At 44.7% G+C, this 15,617-nt stretch overlaps 2 protein-coding genes across 3 annotated transcripts; one reads left to right on the plus strand and one right to left on the minus strand.

Annotated features, from left to right (window-relative positions):
- Positions 1 to 177: 177 nt before the first annotated feature.
- On the minus strand, positions 178 to 10,373 carry LOC121550942 (ADP-ribosylation factor-binding protein GGA1). The gene is made up of 17 exons (XM_041863399.2): positions 10,239 to 10,373; positions 9,524 to 9,608; positions 8,522 to 8,597; positions 8,287 to 8,385; positions 8,070 to 8,193; positions 7,873 to 7,973; positions 7,649 to 7,729; positions 7,148 to 7,285; positions 6,279 to 6,360; positions 2,865 to 2,978; positions 2,575 to 2,727; positions 2,402 to 2,475; positions 2,026 to 2,207; positions 1,550 to 1,755; positions 1,289 to 1,458; positions 1,095 to 1,205; positions 178 to 958 (listed from the first exon to the last, which is right to left on the minus strand). Exons 1-17 carry the CDS (start codon positions 10,279 to 10,281, stop codon positions 848 to 850), a joined length of 1,950 nt encoding a protein of 649 aa, XP_041719333.1. The 5' UTR covers positions 10,282 to 10,373; the 3' UTR covers positions 178 to 847.
- Positions 10,374 to 10,551: 178 nt separating this feature from the next.
- LOC121550940 (MICAL-like protein 1) lies at positions 10,552 to 15,609 on the plus strand. Of its 2 annotated transcripts, XM_045218482.1 has the most exons (7): positions 10,561 to 11,165; positions 12,768 to 12,816; positions 12,956 to 13,097; positions 13,214 to 13,308; positions 13,481 to 13,605; positions 13,709 to 14,323; positions 14,411 to 15,609. In XM_045218482.1, the coding sequence occupies exons 1-7, from the start codon at positions 11,023 to 11,025 to the stop codon at positions 15,570 to 15,572; spliced, it is 2,331 nt and encodes a 776-aa protein (XP_045074417.1). In that variant the 5' UTR covers positions 10,561 to 11,022; the 3' UTR covers positions 15,573 to 15,609. The 2 variants fall into 2 exon arrangements, with proteins under 2 accessions (XP_045074418.1, XP_045074417.1); XM_045218483.1 differs by having other exon boundaries at positions 10,552 to 11,165; positions 13,709 to 14,493.
- The last annotated feature ends 8 nt before the right edge of the window (positions 15,610 to 15,617 follow it).

Here is a 15,617-nt window from a genome sequence, read left to right on the forward strand (position 1 = left end):
GAAGTTCCAACATTTACATAGTTGTATTGGAGAGCCTTTGAGGAAGGAGTGATTCAGCAAGACTGAAAGAACTTGACATACATTCATCTTTCTCTAAAACAGACTTCTTCCCGGAACAGGTAATCTATGAAGCTGCTAGGAGTAAAAGACTCATACCCAAACTCATATTTACATATGCAATGTCTGAAAAGCTTTATGGATCAAATGAGTAACCGGTAAAACCAAGAAACCATCCAAATGGACATGACCGTGAAAACAAAACTTAAATAGGCACAAATGGCAGATTAAATAGGACTTCAGTGTTAGAATGAGTGTCTAATTTTACATGACAAGGACATGAGGCAAATCATTCTCCGTGCAGAAGGAGAGGAAGAGTGCTCCTTCATTATCACATTAAGCAAACCTGGCACGGTGGGGTAAACATTAAATAGGGTAAACACAGAACGTCAGCAGGGCATTCAACAGGACAGTCTACAGCTATATAAAAGAGACACTAAAGATGAGCCTTCCACAAAACCTCCCAAAGGGTCCATTGCATGTCTCCCGGATCATGAAAGTAAACAAATAGGTTGTCTCTTCCCTTCATAGAATTTATACTAACTGTTAAAAACAAGACATGGCTGTAACACATAGTACTATTGCATGTTTGAAAGCAGCCAAAGAAAGTTCTGTAAAGATGCACAGAGGACATTACTCCAAAGCATAAAGCGTACAAACAGTTGAGATTGGCTAAGCAAGGTAATGAATAGAAATATAGAAGCATGCTTAAAAAGCAAGGTTTATGCAGTGTCTGAGTGTGGGATGCAAAGGCTCATAGCAGAGCCAAATATTGTCAATCTGTTGAATGTTAATGATTGCCCCACGTGTCTGAAGGTGGAAACTGTTGTAAAACTCCACTTTCATCATGGTCTTCCTCTCCTAGCGTGAAGGTTAGCCTGTATTGCAACTGCACCTTCTCCTGGAAAGAAGAGAATTCAGGGTTGAATAAGTGTTGCAGAAATCTATTTGGCTTTATAATTACAAGAAATTTTAATGTTGGGGATGCCACAGGGGTATATAACAGGCTTTCAATTAGTGTCTATACAGTCTGGTACCTTGTGAGGGTTGGCCAGCAGCATGATCTGTGTGATGGCAGCAGGTGGAAGGATGGGGTTGAAGGCTGGAAGCTCTGTTCCTGATGGGGGCTGTAGCTTCACTCTCATTGTCTACAACAGAGGACATGATGTCAACCCTACACTGACAATGGAACGGAAGGTGAAAAGACAGATTAAGAGAGAAGAGGTCTTACGTTAGGGACAGAGGACTGGAAGAGGATGTTGCTGACTGGAACCGGGGCGGAGGAGAGCATGGAGATGATCACCACCAGCACATCAGGAAGAGAGGGCGGAGAGTCACGTGCAAAGTGGAAGAGCACCCGCAAACTGTGGCCGTCAAACACCGTCACAGGCAACAGGCTGCCTGGAGACAACAGAGCAAGTTTAAAAGACTGTTCAAATGTGATGGACTATTAGCATAGCAAGTAGATACTATAAATATTATAGATACTTACTGGGCTTAATGGACTCAAGCGGCACAAAAACATCTGTCAGGGTCATTTCTATAGGGGGAATGACTGTGTGAACCGGAGAGGTGTCCAACAACCTATCACCTAGGAGAGCCACTGGGTGCTCAGGGGAGAAGGCTGGGATAGGACTTGGATTAGTTCCAGATTTGTTCTGGAGATCTCGTAGAGTAGGTTTGAATGGTTGCTTGTCCCTGAAAATAGATATGGGTACTACAAAGGTTGAACAATGTTGCTGAGTGTCTGTCATGATGTTACAACAAGTTGGCATGGTCAACACCTCATGATTCTTCATATATTGTTGTTTCGCTTCTACAGCACTTGAAGTGACTTTTTAAATCATAATGAATACAGTGGTCCATCAATACTGTACTAAGCAGCAACATAACTGGCAGACTAACACAGATACTTGACACAAACATCTCCTGCGGTGTAAAACCATCCCATGGTGAAGGGTTAGTTACCATTTGACCTGCAGGCCCTCTGGAGGTAGGGACTGCTGCAGCAGCGTCTTCCCCAGCAGATCCAACTCATCTAAGGCTGAACTTCCAGACGTGGCTCCAGTGGAAAGAGGCTGGATGTAGGGGGGCGGATCTGGACTCAGTAATACACTGGGCGCTGCTGGGATATCAACACTGTCGGAAGACTGTTGCAAAGAAAGCGACGCCATGTGTAAGACAGAGACGTTACACTTGTTTTTAGGTATAAATCATGAACCTGCCCAAGTAATGGCAATCTATCAAGCTAAAAGGGACTCAATGGATTTGGTGTTAACTGTGAATATTATCCATCATCTCACATCATGTCTCCCTGTGTGAAGTGCTCAGTTCTCCCCCTCACCTGGAAAGAGTCCCAGGCGGTAGAGTCCTCAGGCTGGGAGGCCGGACTGGAGGTGTGGGTCCCCTCACTCAAAACTTGGAAAGATAGGCACAAAGTGACCCATAATGAACACACACAACGTGGAAGTAGCAGAGGTCTTGGAAGACTTGATGTAATATGTTGTCTGCTCTTACCTAGTGACATTAGCTCATCGTCAAGGAGACTGATGCCCATCTCCTGAGAGGGAGCATTTAGGCTGTCTGTTGGAGTGGGGAATTCTGGGTAGGAATGAGGTGACTGGGGCGACGTGTCCAATCCCGATAGATCACGCAGCGCCGTACTACTTCCTGTAAGAGATAAGTGTACAGTGAGAGCTCATCTTTAGCCCATGCATGTAATCATATACTCTACTCCACTCCTATGAAGCTTGTGTCAAGTGACCCTATCGTCCCTATGGATGTCTCATTGACCCATTGCTGCTCACCTGTGAGCCTTTGTGTGTTAGCTGAATTGTTCCCGTTCACCACCTCCCCCTTCACCTGCTGCCTGTACAGGTTGATGACCTGAGTCAGGCTGTCATTGGCCTGGAGGATCTCCGCTGCCCACACACACAAGGAGAAACAATTGTTATATACTGTACATCGTCACCCACATATTCTTCTCTCTCTGTACCTCTGTAATCGTAAAAGCCTTGGTTTCTTGCACATCAATATCCGAAGCCTCCTCCCTAAGTTTGAGTTATTCACTGCGTTAGCACACTCCGCCAACCCTGATGTTCTAGCAGTGTCTGAATCCTGGCTTGGGAAGGCCACCAAAAATTCTGAAATGTCCATCCCCAACTACAACATTTTCCGTCTCGATAGAACTGCCAAAGGGGGAGGGGTTGCAATCTACTGTAGAGATAGCCTGCAGAGCTCTATCGTACTATCCAGGTCTGTGCCCAAACAGTTTGAGCTTCTACTTCTAAAAATCCACCTTTCCAGAAATAAGTCTCTCACTGTTGCCGCTGGCTACAGACCCCCCTCAGCCCCGAGCTGTGCCCTTGACACCATATGTGAACTGATTGCCCCCCATCTATCCTCAGAGTTCGTACTGCCTGGTGACCTAAACTGGGATATGCTTAACACCCCGGCCAACCTACAATCTAAACTAGATGCCCTCAATCTCACACAAATTATCAACGAACCTACCAGGTACAACCCTAAATCTGTAAACATGGGTACCCTCATAGATATCATCCTGACAAATTTACCCTCTAAATACACCTCCGCTGTCTTCAACCAGGATCTCAGCGATCACTGCCTTATTGCCTGCGTCCGTAATGGGTCCGCGATCAAACGACCACCCCTCATCACTGTCAAACGCTCCCTAAAACACTTTAGCGAGCAGGCCTTTCTAATTGACCTGGCCCGGGTATCCTGGATGGATATTGACCTCATTCCGTCAGTAGAGGATGCCTGGTTGTTCTTTAAAAGTGCTTTCCTCTCAATCTTAAATAAGCATGCCCAATTCAAAAAATGCAGAACTAAGAACAGATATAGCCCCTGGTTCTCCTCAGACTTGACTGCCCTTGACCAGCACAAAAACATCCTGTGGCGTACTGCATTAGCATCGAACAGCCCCCGCGATATGCAACTTTTTAGGGAAGTCAGGAACCAATATACACAATCAGTTAGGAAAGCAAAAGCTAGCTTTTTCAAACAGAAATTTGCATCCTGTAGCACTAACTCCAAAAGGTTTTGGGACACTAAAGTCCATGGAGAATAAGAGCACCTCCTCCCAACTGCCCACTGCACTGAGGCTAGGAAACACTGTCACCACCGATAAATCTACAATAATCGAGAATTTCAACAAGCATTTTGCTACGGCTGGCTACCACTACCCCGGCCACCAGCTCTGCACCCTCCGCTGCAACTTGCCCATGCCCCCACTGCTTCTCCTTCACACAAATTCAGACAGCTGATGTTCTGAAAGAGCTGAAAAATCTGGACCCCTACAAATCAGCTCGGCTAGACAATCTGGACCCTTTCTTTTTAAAATTAGCCGCCGAAATTGTCACAAACCCTATTACTAGCCTGTTCAACCTCTCTTTCGTAACGTCTGAGATCCCCAGAGATTGGAAAGCTGCCGCGGTCATCCCCCTCTTCAAAGGGGGTGACACTCTAGATCCAAACTGTTATAGACCTATATCCATCCTGCCCTGCCTTTCGAAAGTATTTGAAAGCCAAGTTAACAAACAGATCACCGACCATTTTGAATCCCACCTGTTCCTTCTCCGCTATGCAATCCGGTTTCCGAGCTGGTCATGGGTGCACCTCAGCCACACTCAAGGTCCTAAACGATATTATAAAACGCGATCGATAAAAAAGACAGTACTGCGCAGCCGTCTTCATCAACCTGGCCAAGGCTTTCGACTCTGTCAACCACCGCATTCTTATTGGCAGACTAAATAGCCTTGGTTTCTCTAATGACTGCCTCGCCTGGTTCACCAACTACTTCTCAGATAGAGTTCAATGTGTCAAATCGGAGGGCCTGTTGTCTGGACCTCTGGCCGTCTCTATGGGGGTGCCACAGGGTTCAATTCTCGGGCTGACTCTATTCTCTGTGTATATCAATGATGTTGCTCTTGCTGCTGGTGATGCTCGGATCCACCTCTATGCGGACGACACCATTTTGTATACATCTGGCCCTTCATTGGACACGGTGTTAACAAACCTCCAAACGAGCTTCAACGCCATACAACACTCCTTCCGTAGCCTCCAACTGCTCTTAAACACTAGTAAAACTAAATGCATGCTCTTCAACCGAACGCTGCTTGCACCCGCCAACCCGACTAGAATCACTACTCTCGGTGGGTCTGACCTAGAGTATGTGGACAACTACAAATACCTAGGTGTCTGGTTAGACTGTAAACTCGCCTTCCAGACTCACATTAAGCATCTCCAATCAAAAGTTAGATCTAGAATCGGCTTCCTATTTCGCAACAAAGCCTCCTTCACTCATGCTGCCAAACATGCCCTCGTAAAACTGACTATCCTACCGATCCTTGACTTCGGCGATGTCATTTACAAAATAGCCTCCAACACTCTACTCAGCAAATTGGATGTAGTCTATCACAGTGCCATCCGTTTCGTCACCAAAGCCCCATATACTACCCACCATTGTGACCTCTACGCTCTTGTTGGCTGGCCCTCACTACATATTCGTCGCCAAACCCACTGGCTCCACGTCATCTATAAATCACTGCTAGGCAAATCCCAGTCTTATCTTAGCTCACTGGTCACCATAGCAACACCCACCCGTAGTCTGCGCTCCAGCAGGTATATCTCACTGGTCATCCCCAAAGCCAACACCTCCTTTAGCCGCCATTCCTTCCAGTTCTCTGCTGCCAATGACTGGAACGAACTGCAAAAATCTCTGAAGCTGGAGACTGTTATCTCCCTCACTAACTTTAAGCGTCAGTTGTCAGAGCAGCTTACCGATCACTGCAACTGTACATAGCCTTTCTGAAATTAGCCCACCCAACTACCTCATCCCCATATTGTTATTTATTTTGCACCCCAGTATCTCTATTTGCACATCATCTTTTGCACATCTATCATTCCAGTGTTATACGAAATTGTAACTATTTTGCACTATGGCCTATTTATTGCCTTACCTCCATAACTTACTACATTCGCACACACTGTATATATATATTTTCTGTTGTATTTTTGACTGTATGTTTTGTTTACCCCATATGTAACTCTGTGTTGTTGTTTTTAATCGCACTGCTTCGCTTTATCTTGGCCAGGTCGCAGTTGTAAATGAGAACTTGTTCTTAACTGGCTTACCTGGTTAAATAAAGGTTAAATAAAAAATAAATAAAAAAAACAATGAGGAGTGTCTGAAAACTCACCCAGAGCCTCATCATTGTCCTCTGTCTCACTGGCCAGTCTGAACAATGTGGGTCTCATCTTCTCACAGCGCTGGTACAAGTCCTAAACACACAAATACACACTATCAAATGTCTGTATCTGCATGCAGTGCTTTGTATACATCATATATAGGTAGGGGTGTAACGATTCGTTTTAACAACGATTCGATTTGTATCACGATTCGTGGTTGTCGATACGATTCAAGGACGATATTGGTTCAATTAGAACGATACGATCCGAAACGATTCAGTGACTTGAAATCGATTCAGTAACCTTTTAGCCAAAAATTCAACCAGTGTGACTGAAATAAATACCTGGATACTGGACAGTGCAGGTGAAGTTTCCTAGATTCCTGTTTCTTGTAAGGACCGCAATGGTGGCTTGATAATTTCTCGCTCGTCGGCTTCTCCTCTGTCGTCCGCCATGCTATGTTTTGTTGTCTTTGCGCCTTTGCGCTGCTGCTGGCGTTGGGCGATGACGTCACGGATAGGCAGACTGAATCGAGTAATGTTTAAAGCCTTTATCATTAAAAGTGCTAAGAAAAAACATCCATATAAAGTCTGACGTGCTTAAATCCAATGGGTTATTTCCTAGTATCGATACAATCGATTTATTACATTTTATAACGATGTTAGATTGATATATGTTGTCCAAAAGGCCAACTCGCCGAGCACAGATCGATGTAGTTGGATCATAGGAATATAAATCGATACATCGATGTAGTAGATGGATCGTTACACCCCTATATATAGGTGATGCTGTTATGGCAATGTGGGAGGTGTCTCTGTGGTTTGTCATAGCATGGTGTTGCTTGTGTATGGTGGCCCACTGGGTGTTCAGTGACACAGACCTGGATGAGCTCTGCATTGCTCTGTGGGTTGGTGGTCCTGTCATAGTCCTCCAGCAGCTGAGTCAGTAGGCTGACACTCTCGTTCACATCCTGGATGGCGTTCACACGCTTGGACACCTTCTCCGCCCGCTTCTGGTCCTGAGACACACACACGGGTCAGGAAGAAGAAACCAGGGAGGGAAGAGGGGGAAGGAAATGATCCTTTGTCCCTAAACTAAGGACAGATTCATGAAAACACTGAATGATTCTGACAAGGAGTCAACCCCTCAGGGCAGAGCACCCACTTTCTCACTCAGTGAGTGCTGCTCACTCAGTCCCCTTACACGACAGTATACTACTAAAGCATTTGGGCATTCTCTTTCTCTCCCATACTAACACACAGACTAGATAATACAGTTCATACTGTGCGATGTGATGTGCATATCTGTATTACTGTAATGTAACTTCCTATATATCTATTTTATTCATACATTTACGTGAGCTTGAGAAAAGAGACTGTACCTCCTGCACCATTTCCTTGATCAGTTTGTTGGCTGCTTTCAGGTCCTCAGGGTGAGTGCTGTTCAACAGGCGAGCCAGTGTCTACCAAGACACCAGGGACACCAAGAATTTAAAGTTAGAGAGAGGGGGTGGTAAATGGAGTGGAGAATGCATGGTGAATCACATTTGTAATGCAACATTTGAAAAAAATACTTGTATGTTTCTTTTGTTTAACAATGCATTACCTTTGACTTCTCCTCATCTTCAAATATGGCATTTTTTGGTCTGGGAGGTGGAAGCGGGAGGAGTTTGTCAGCTGGAAGAACTGGGTCCTGTTTGACAATGCCTGGTTAAAAAAAAATAAAACATAAACCAAGGTAAACATAACATTAACAACTACCTAAACAACAACTGTGCGTCCATCACTATCAGAACAGCTCACCCTGTTTTTTAAGCATCTGGTAGGCATCAGCGATCTTTGCCTCGTCAGGCAGCCCCAGTGTCCAACTATAAATGAGCTCCAACACCTTCTTCTTCACTGGCTCTGGAGCCCGGGTGCCGAGGTACTGAGGGAGAGAGCAGGAGCATGCTGAGTGATAGAGCTTATCCAATCTTAACATACTTGCTCAGTGAAAGGCACAGACAGAGCCAATCATTACCTTTGGAGAGACCACTTTGATGAGCTCGTTGAGGAAGCGAAACTTGCCCACCTCACTATGGAACCTTTCCCCACAGCTCTTCATGCACGTCTCCAGCACCTGGTTGTACACACATCACAAGTGAGTCACACAATTAATTTCTTCAATATGAATGTAGGCACACACACTACACAGAAGGCTGTCAATTGTATTGGCTCTGATTCCCATTACAACACACTGCCATCACTCAACTCACCATGAGTGCCTGCATGGCCTCCCACTCCTGAGGTGACTGGATCTTGTGAGCCAGTAGCCTTGTGGCCAGCTGGGGTCTGAAATGGAACATAAAGAGTTTGATGGGAATGAAGTTGGCAGCAAATCTATCTACCATTGACTATTGTACAACATGAAATATTGCCTCTCCCTCTACTCTAGACAACACCATGTTTTTTAATTGAATGACACAGATGTCAGCACAGGGTCAGTGTCAGAAATCTTAAAGGTGCAATATGAAGAAATTGCGCCGCCATTTCCTGGTTGCTAAAATTCTAATAGTTTACCTAATTTCAGTTTATGTGGTAAAACAAGCAAGCAATGTATAGTGTAGAGAATCATTGTACCATCTAAACCGCTGTGAAATATATTTTCAATAATGACAAATATTGTATTTTCAGCTGTATGAAGTTGGTGTACAAAACCAAAAAATGCAAAAACGAAAGTTAAGAATGGGAAGCATAGAAACAGAGCACATAGAACAAATCTACCGCTTCTTAGACTTGCTTTCAATGAGAATGACAGATCTCCCGAGTGGCGCTGTGCCACTAGAGATCCTGGTTCGAATCCAGGCTCTGTCGTAGCCGGCCGCGACCGGGAGACCCATGGGGCGGCGCACAATTGGCTCAGCGTCGTCCAGGGTAGGGGAGGAAATGACCGGCAGGGATGTAGCTCAGTTGGTAGAGCATGGCGTTTGCAACGCCAGGGTTGTGGGTTCGATTCCCATGGGGGGCCAGTATAAAAAATATAAATAATAATGATGTATGCACTAACTGTAAGTCGCTCTGGATAAGAGCGTCTGCTAAATGACGTAAATGTAAATGTAAAATCTATAACTCACATTCCTGTGTGAATTTGGTTGGTAGCCCAAAAAGTTATATTGCAGCTTTAAGTAACAAGCATGTACTCAGTACAGCTACTCCTGAGAGGTGAAAACAATAGTGCTAAGACGTGTACATGTTATGAGACACTGACATTCACATACCCCTCCAAATCATTGTTGAGCTGGTCACAGAAGGCCTGGATGCTGTCCCAATCGGTGTCTCTGTTTAGTGGGTTTGTGGCCTTGTCTGTAATTGGAGAATTAAGGAAATTGGGAAAAGGGGAAGCAAAGGTTAATCAGAATATTTTTTCGATAGTAAATGACACATATCCATGTTTAATTCAGGAAACTGTCAAAAATGAAGAACATCAATCAATTCTGTTGCATAACTGTTTTAAAACAGATAATTGCAAGTACTTTAGCTGTCCAGCAGTAACGTTACTTTGGACACGACTTTGCAAGGGACTCCAATTCTCTCACTGACGGAGTGAGCTAGGCTTCTTGCATTTGACAGCACACTGTCACATAACTAAGCTTATAGTCACTATGGCAGGATATGAATTCACGATAGGTGGCTTGCTGGTTCCCGTATCTAGCAAGAGTTTGATGCATTCTCTCTAGTCTAGATGGTTCTGGGAATCTATCTGGGTAACTAACTAGCTAGCTAGCTCACGTTAGCTTTCCAGCTGGCTAGCCAAACAGCTAGCTAGTTAGTTAGTTAACGTGCTGTTTATGAGAGGTCTACAGTCCCTCCCAGTTTGCACCTTGATTTTGCTTAAACTGTCATCTCGGTCGACAGCGAAACGGTTATTTTCCAAGAATGCATGCTCCAATAGCTCTCTCTACAGCCTACAAATACAACTTTAAAAATACTTACTGATACGTGACTCCAAACTATCCGTGTCAGGCGACGCCGCCATCACTACGGGAATTCCCTTTCCCACGAAAGAGTCTCGCGAGGAACAAATTTGAAAGCTCCCCTTCTCACCTCTTCAACAGTGATGGATGGATGATGAACGCAATGACAGCTGGCACTGGCGCATAAGAATATATAACACATACTTTTTTTTATCATACTTTCTAATGAACCTTCTCGATCATACTGTAGTTGTTTATTGTCAACCTGTGCAAGCAGTTTCAGATTTCTACCTGTTTTCTCTACCCTCTAGTGGCACAAAGGTGTACTGCTGTACATGTGAATATACAGTACAATTACCGTGTGGTACGGTAACGGGTTTGTTTTGGTGTTTATTCTGTGTGATCAACTCTTCGGGATAGTACATTATTTCGGAAAGCCACGAGCGCGAAACAAAGTATCACCTTTATTTAAATGTGACCCAAAAGTGATTCGAACGAAAAAAATACTTCAGTGAAGAGATTTGTTGTTGTGGCAACATTGTACAACAAATCAACCCGCGAAAGTGGACGTTGCTCGCTATTTTTTACTTCAAGGATCTACTTCGTTGAGATTAGAGAATTTGGGGGAACACATTGGAAGCAAGTTACAAGTGAAGTTACAAGTGAAGTCACACAGGTTTTCTCAGTAAAAACAATGTAGCTAGTGGATGTGCTACATAGCATTGAAGATCCAGGATCTGACCGGTTGAGGTTGAAGTGGTTGTTGACTTTATCAATTTAACATGGGAGGATGAAATTCTATCATGGGGTCATTTAAAGCTTTACAAGAATGGTGTCGCATAAAATGCGAAAATTACCCCAATGTGGAGATAAGGAACATGTCTTCTTCATTCAGAGATGGACTGGCGTTTTGTGCCATAATCCACAAACACCGACCTGATTTGATGTAAGTATATAAAATAAGTTAGAATAGGAATGTGAGCTCTCCTGTGAGCTTCCCCATCCTCTCTACTACTGCGGGCCATCACTGGCACCAAGTCTCCCACACAATCCTACCCTTGTAGCTCTGCCCCAGTCAGTGTGTGTGTTGAATGTGAGTAGATTGTTGACAGTAGGCCTATAGGACGCACAGTCAGACTCAGTTCCTGCCTGTCCTTAGGCTGATCCAGACTCTCTAATCTGTAGCTGTAGCAGGGACCTGAATGCTGTCACAGTGGATTTGTCTGCCCTGACACACGGAACCACAGCATGGCCTAAGCTCCAAGTTAACTCTCCTTAATCTTCCTCTCGCTCTATCCTTTCCTCTCCCCCCTCCATTCTTTAATGGAAACGTCTCTAATGTTAAACATGTAAAGTGTGGTGTACCGCAGGGCAGCTCTCTTGGCCCTCTACTTTTTTTTTTTTTTTACTAATGACCTGTCACTGGCATTAAACAAAGCCTGTGTGTCTATGTATGTTGATGATTGAACCCTTCATGCGTCAGCAACCACAGCTAGTGAAATCACTGGAACCCTAAACAGAGATTTGCAGTCAGTTTTATAATGGTTGACCAGTAATAAACTAGTCCTGAACATCTATAAAACTAAGAGCATTGTATCTGGTACAAATACAAAAAGTTCTAGACCTCAACTGAATCTGATAATCAATAATGTGGCTGTTGAGCAAGTTGAGGAGACCCACTTACTTGGTGTTACCTTGGATTGTAAACTGTCATGGTCAAAACATATTTATTCAATGGTTGTGAAGATGGGGAGAGGTCTGTCCGTGATAAAGAGATGTTCTGCTTTTTTGACACCACACTCCACAAAGCAAGTCCTGCAGGCTCTAGTTTTATCTTATCTTGATTATTGCCCAGTCATATGGTCAGGTCCTGCAAAGAAGGACCTACAAAAACTGCAGCTGGCCCAGAACAGAGCGGCACGTCTAGTTCTAAACTGTAATCAGAGGACTAATACCAATACTATGCATGCCAGTCTCTCTTGGCTAAAAGAAGAGGAGAGACACTTCTTGTTTTTATAAGAAACATTAATGTGTTGAAAATTCCAAATTGTTTGCATAGTCGACTTATACACACAGCACTGACACACACACTTACCCCACCAGACATGCCACCAGGGGTCTTTTCACAGTCCCCAAATCCAGAACAAATTCAAGAATATGTACAGTATTATATAGAGCCATGATTGCATGGAACTCCCTTCCATCACAGATTGTTCAAGTGAACAGCAAACCTGTTTTAAAAACAAACAAACAGATAAAGCAACACCTCACGGCACAACGCCTCTCCTCAATTTGACTTAGATATTGTGTATGTATTGTTATGTAGGCTGTGTGTGATGTTTTACATTTATGTAGTTCTGTCCTTGAGCTGTTCTTGTCTATTAATGTTCTGTATTATGCTATCGCAGCAGCTAATGGGGATCCTAATAAAATACCCATTCCCTCCCTCCTCTTCATTACATCCCAGTGTTGTTGGTCAAATTATTATTTAGGGGTCTGTGATGGCCCATCATTTGTATCACATAGTACTATTCTGCTTTTACTCCAGAGACTTCAACTCCCTCTCCAAACATAATGTTTATGAAAACAATCATCTGGTGAGTTTTACGTAATTATGTTTTCCCTGCACGCATGACTAACTGTCTCAACGCATGTTTATGTTCAAACATTGCACTACATCTGTTTATATTGTTCTATCTGTCTGGCATTTAATTATTGCTCCCTGTCTCCTACCAGGCATTTGAGGTGGCACAGTCAAAGCTGGGCATCCCTGCATTGCTGGATGCTAAGGACATGGTGTCCACAGAGGTGCCAGACCGGCTAAGTGTCATCACTTACCTCTCCCATTACTACCACTGCTTCAACAAGAAGTCTCATGGTGTGTGGCTAATTGTGTCATAGTCAAATTGGGAAAACAGCACATGCTGGGTTGGTTCCTCCTGTGTTTGTTTGTCAAATGTGTGTATATTCAAAATGTGCATCTTTACTAAGCAGCCAGTCCAGCCAGTTTGAAGACGCCATGTGTCGCAGAGTGCTCCAGTCACTCCAAGAAACAACCTGACTCTCCTGGAGGTTTAGAGTCATCTAAGGTAATGTAATAAAGTTGTAATGAAGCCATTTTTATTAGATTTGTATTTATTTATTATTACTTGATCTCAACTCTGTCCACAAAGTTATATATCTCAATCTCCTCTTTCTTCCCAAACTCTCACATTTCTTCTTCTTTACTGTTGCCTTTGGCTGACCTCACCCGCTCAACAGTCAAGGACAGAGGAGCGATCCATCAGAGGCAGGCCATGCAGCATTTGTGCCTCCTGCACGAAGCACGTCCACCTGGTGCAGAGACATCTCACTGAGGGGAAACTCTACCACCGCAGCTGCTTCAAGTAACAGCACTGCTCAGAAGGCAACGCTTATCCTTATCTGCAGACAGTGAAATATCATCTGTGATTTGTGTCCCTCTCATGTCATCCTGTGTTTCTCTTTCAGATGCAGTGTGTGCAGCAACACTCTCTTACCAGGGTCTTACAAAGAGGGGAGTGAAGTTGGCTCCTTGGTCTGCATCCACCACTTGACAGCCAGTCAAAATGCCCGCTCCGACTACAGTAAACAAACTGGATCAACAGAGAATCTACACAAATTAGATGAGCAGGAGGTGACACTATCTCAGGGTGGATTTACAGACAACCCCGATCTCCCACATTTTATTGGAAAAACAGACTCAGGTGAGACAGTTATTTGTGGAAGAGGAGAGACAGAGACGGAGGGAGGTGAGAGAAAGACAAGGCAAGACACACTCAAGAAGCCAAGGCCACCCCGTCCTCCAAAGCCCATTGTAGAAGAGGGAACACTTGAAGATGCAGGGACACGGCCCATTCAGACAACAGAAACAAAGAGCCCAGATCCCTGTGGGCTCACACTAACACCAGACAGCGATTTGGCTTCTGGAAGCCCTGGACGGCCAGTACCTGCACCCAGACGGGTGTTAGACTCCACCCCTCCTCGTCCTGCACCCAGAACCCGTCTACCTAAAGCCTCTGTTCATGTCCCTCTCTCTGCAGGTTACCCAGTTGATAGTAAGACTTTACCCAATCCTTCTCGCAGGTGAGTTTGTTCATCAGACATAACACATTATGTAACTTTGAGTAGAATTGTCCAATGGATGCTTATTTATTTAACTTTTGACATCAGGTTTGGCCAACCCAGTGGGCCCCGTAAACCCAAAGACCCACCGTGGCTGGAGCTTGTCCAGCCAGGGCCCTGGCCCAAGCTGCCCCCTGCCCCGCCCCCTAGTATGCCCAAGCCCCCACGCTCAGGCTCTATACCCTCCCTCAGAGGGAGTTGGTACAGAGCGAGAGAACCCCCTCCCAACCCCTTTGGGGAGTTTGAGGATGAGGAGGCTGATGATGATTACACAGGGGAAGAGGGCACAATGAGAGGTGCTGAAGGCCAAGCACAGCCCTCAATGGTAACCAGCCAGACATGGTGTGGTACCAGTCAGTTAGCTGAAGCAGCCAGCTCACATTGCCAAGCTAATTTAGAGGACACATCCAGAGAAGTTGACAAGTCTAATCTTGCTGGAGCGGATAGCACAGTAAATTTACCTGAAATTGCTAATGCACCAAAGGTAGACAGTTTAGCTGAAGCAGGATGCTCACTTCCTGTATCTAATTTAGCTGAAGAAGCTGTTTCAATTGGTATATCTGAGTCAGCAGATGTTGGTGGGATAGCTAACATGGCTGAAGCAGCTGGCGTACTTGATGTATGTAATTTAGCAGATGTTGGAGTTGGAGAATCAACCAACTTGTCCAAAGCAGCTAGTTCACTTGGTTTGTCTAATTTGACTGAAGCTAAAATCACAAGTTCATCTTACTTGGCTGAGGCCGCTAGTTCACTTGATGTATCTAATCTATCTGAAGTAGCCAGTTCACTTGGTGTATCTGTTCTAGCTGGAGCTGGTGGGTTAGGAGGTTTAGTTGGAGCAGTTAGTGCACCGAACATATCTAATTTAATTGAAGAAGCTAGTTCATATGGTGTTTCTGAAGCTTCTGCCGGTTCACTTAGTGTGTCTAATTTAGCTGGAGCTGATGGCATATGCAGTGTAACTGGAGCACCAAGTGCTCTTGGCAAATCAGATATAGCCCAGAGCCTCTCTTTGCCCAAGAGTGTGTCTGTGCCAGCAATCTCCACTAGTCTTAGTTCCGCCTGTACTCAAAGCCACCCCCCACCAACCTTGTCAACCAATGGAGCAGCAGCCAGTCCCTCCCTGCTCAGACCCCCATCGCTCCCTAGTGTGTCTGAAGTGAGTGACTCTGACCAGGTGCCCACCCCCTCTCACAGTAAGGTAAGGTGATATTCTGCTCTTTTGTATCCACTGATATCTATGTCACAGCTCAAC

Source organism: Coregonus clupeaformis, unplaced genomic scaffold (genome assembly GCF_020615455.1).
Source record: "Coregonus clupeaformis isolate EN_2021a unplaced genomic scaffold, ASM2061545v1 scaf1604, whole genome shotgun sequence".
Lineage (NCBI taxonomy): Eukaryota > Metazoa > Chordata > Actinopteri > Salmoniformes > Salmonidae > Coregonus > Coregonus clupeaformis.

Excerpts from the sequence above, each read along its gene's own strand:
- LOC121550940 (XM_045218482.1), top strand. The coding sequence starts at position 11,023 with ATGGGGTCATTTAAAGCTTTACAAGAATGGTGTCGCATAAAATGCGAA. Across the intron at positions 11,166-12,767 it reads AAACACCGACCTGATTTGAT|AGACTTCAACTCCCTCTCCA; the intron begins GTAAGTATATAA and ends CTTTTACTCCAG. Across the intron at positions 12,817-12,955 it reads TTTATGAAAACAATCATCTG|GCATTTGAGGTGGCACAGTC; the intron begins GTGAGTTTTACG and ends GTCTCCTACCAG.
- LOC121550942 (XM_041863399.2), bottom strand. The coding sequence starts at position 10,281 with ATGGCGGCGTCGCCTGACACGGATAGTTTGGAGTCACGTATCA. Across the intron at positions 7,286-7,648 it reads TCAAGGAAATGGTGCAGGAG|GACCAGAAGCGGGCGGAGAA; the intron begins GTACAGTCTCTT and ends TGTGTGTCTCAG. Across the intron at positions 2,979-6,278 it reads GGACAATGATGAGGCTCTGG|CGGAGATCCTCCAGGCCAAT; the intron begins GTGAGTTTTCAG and ends GTGTGTGGGCAG.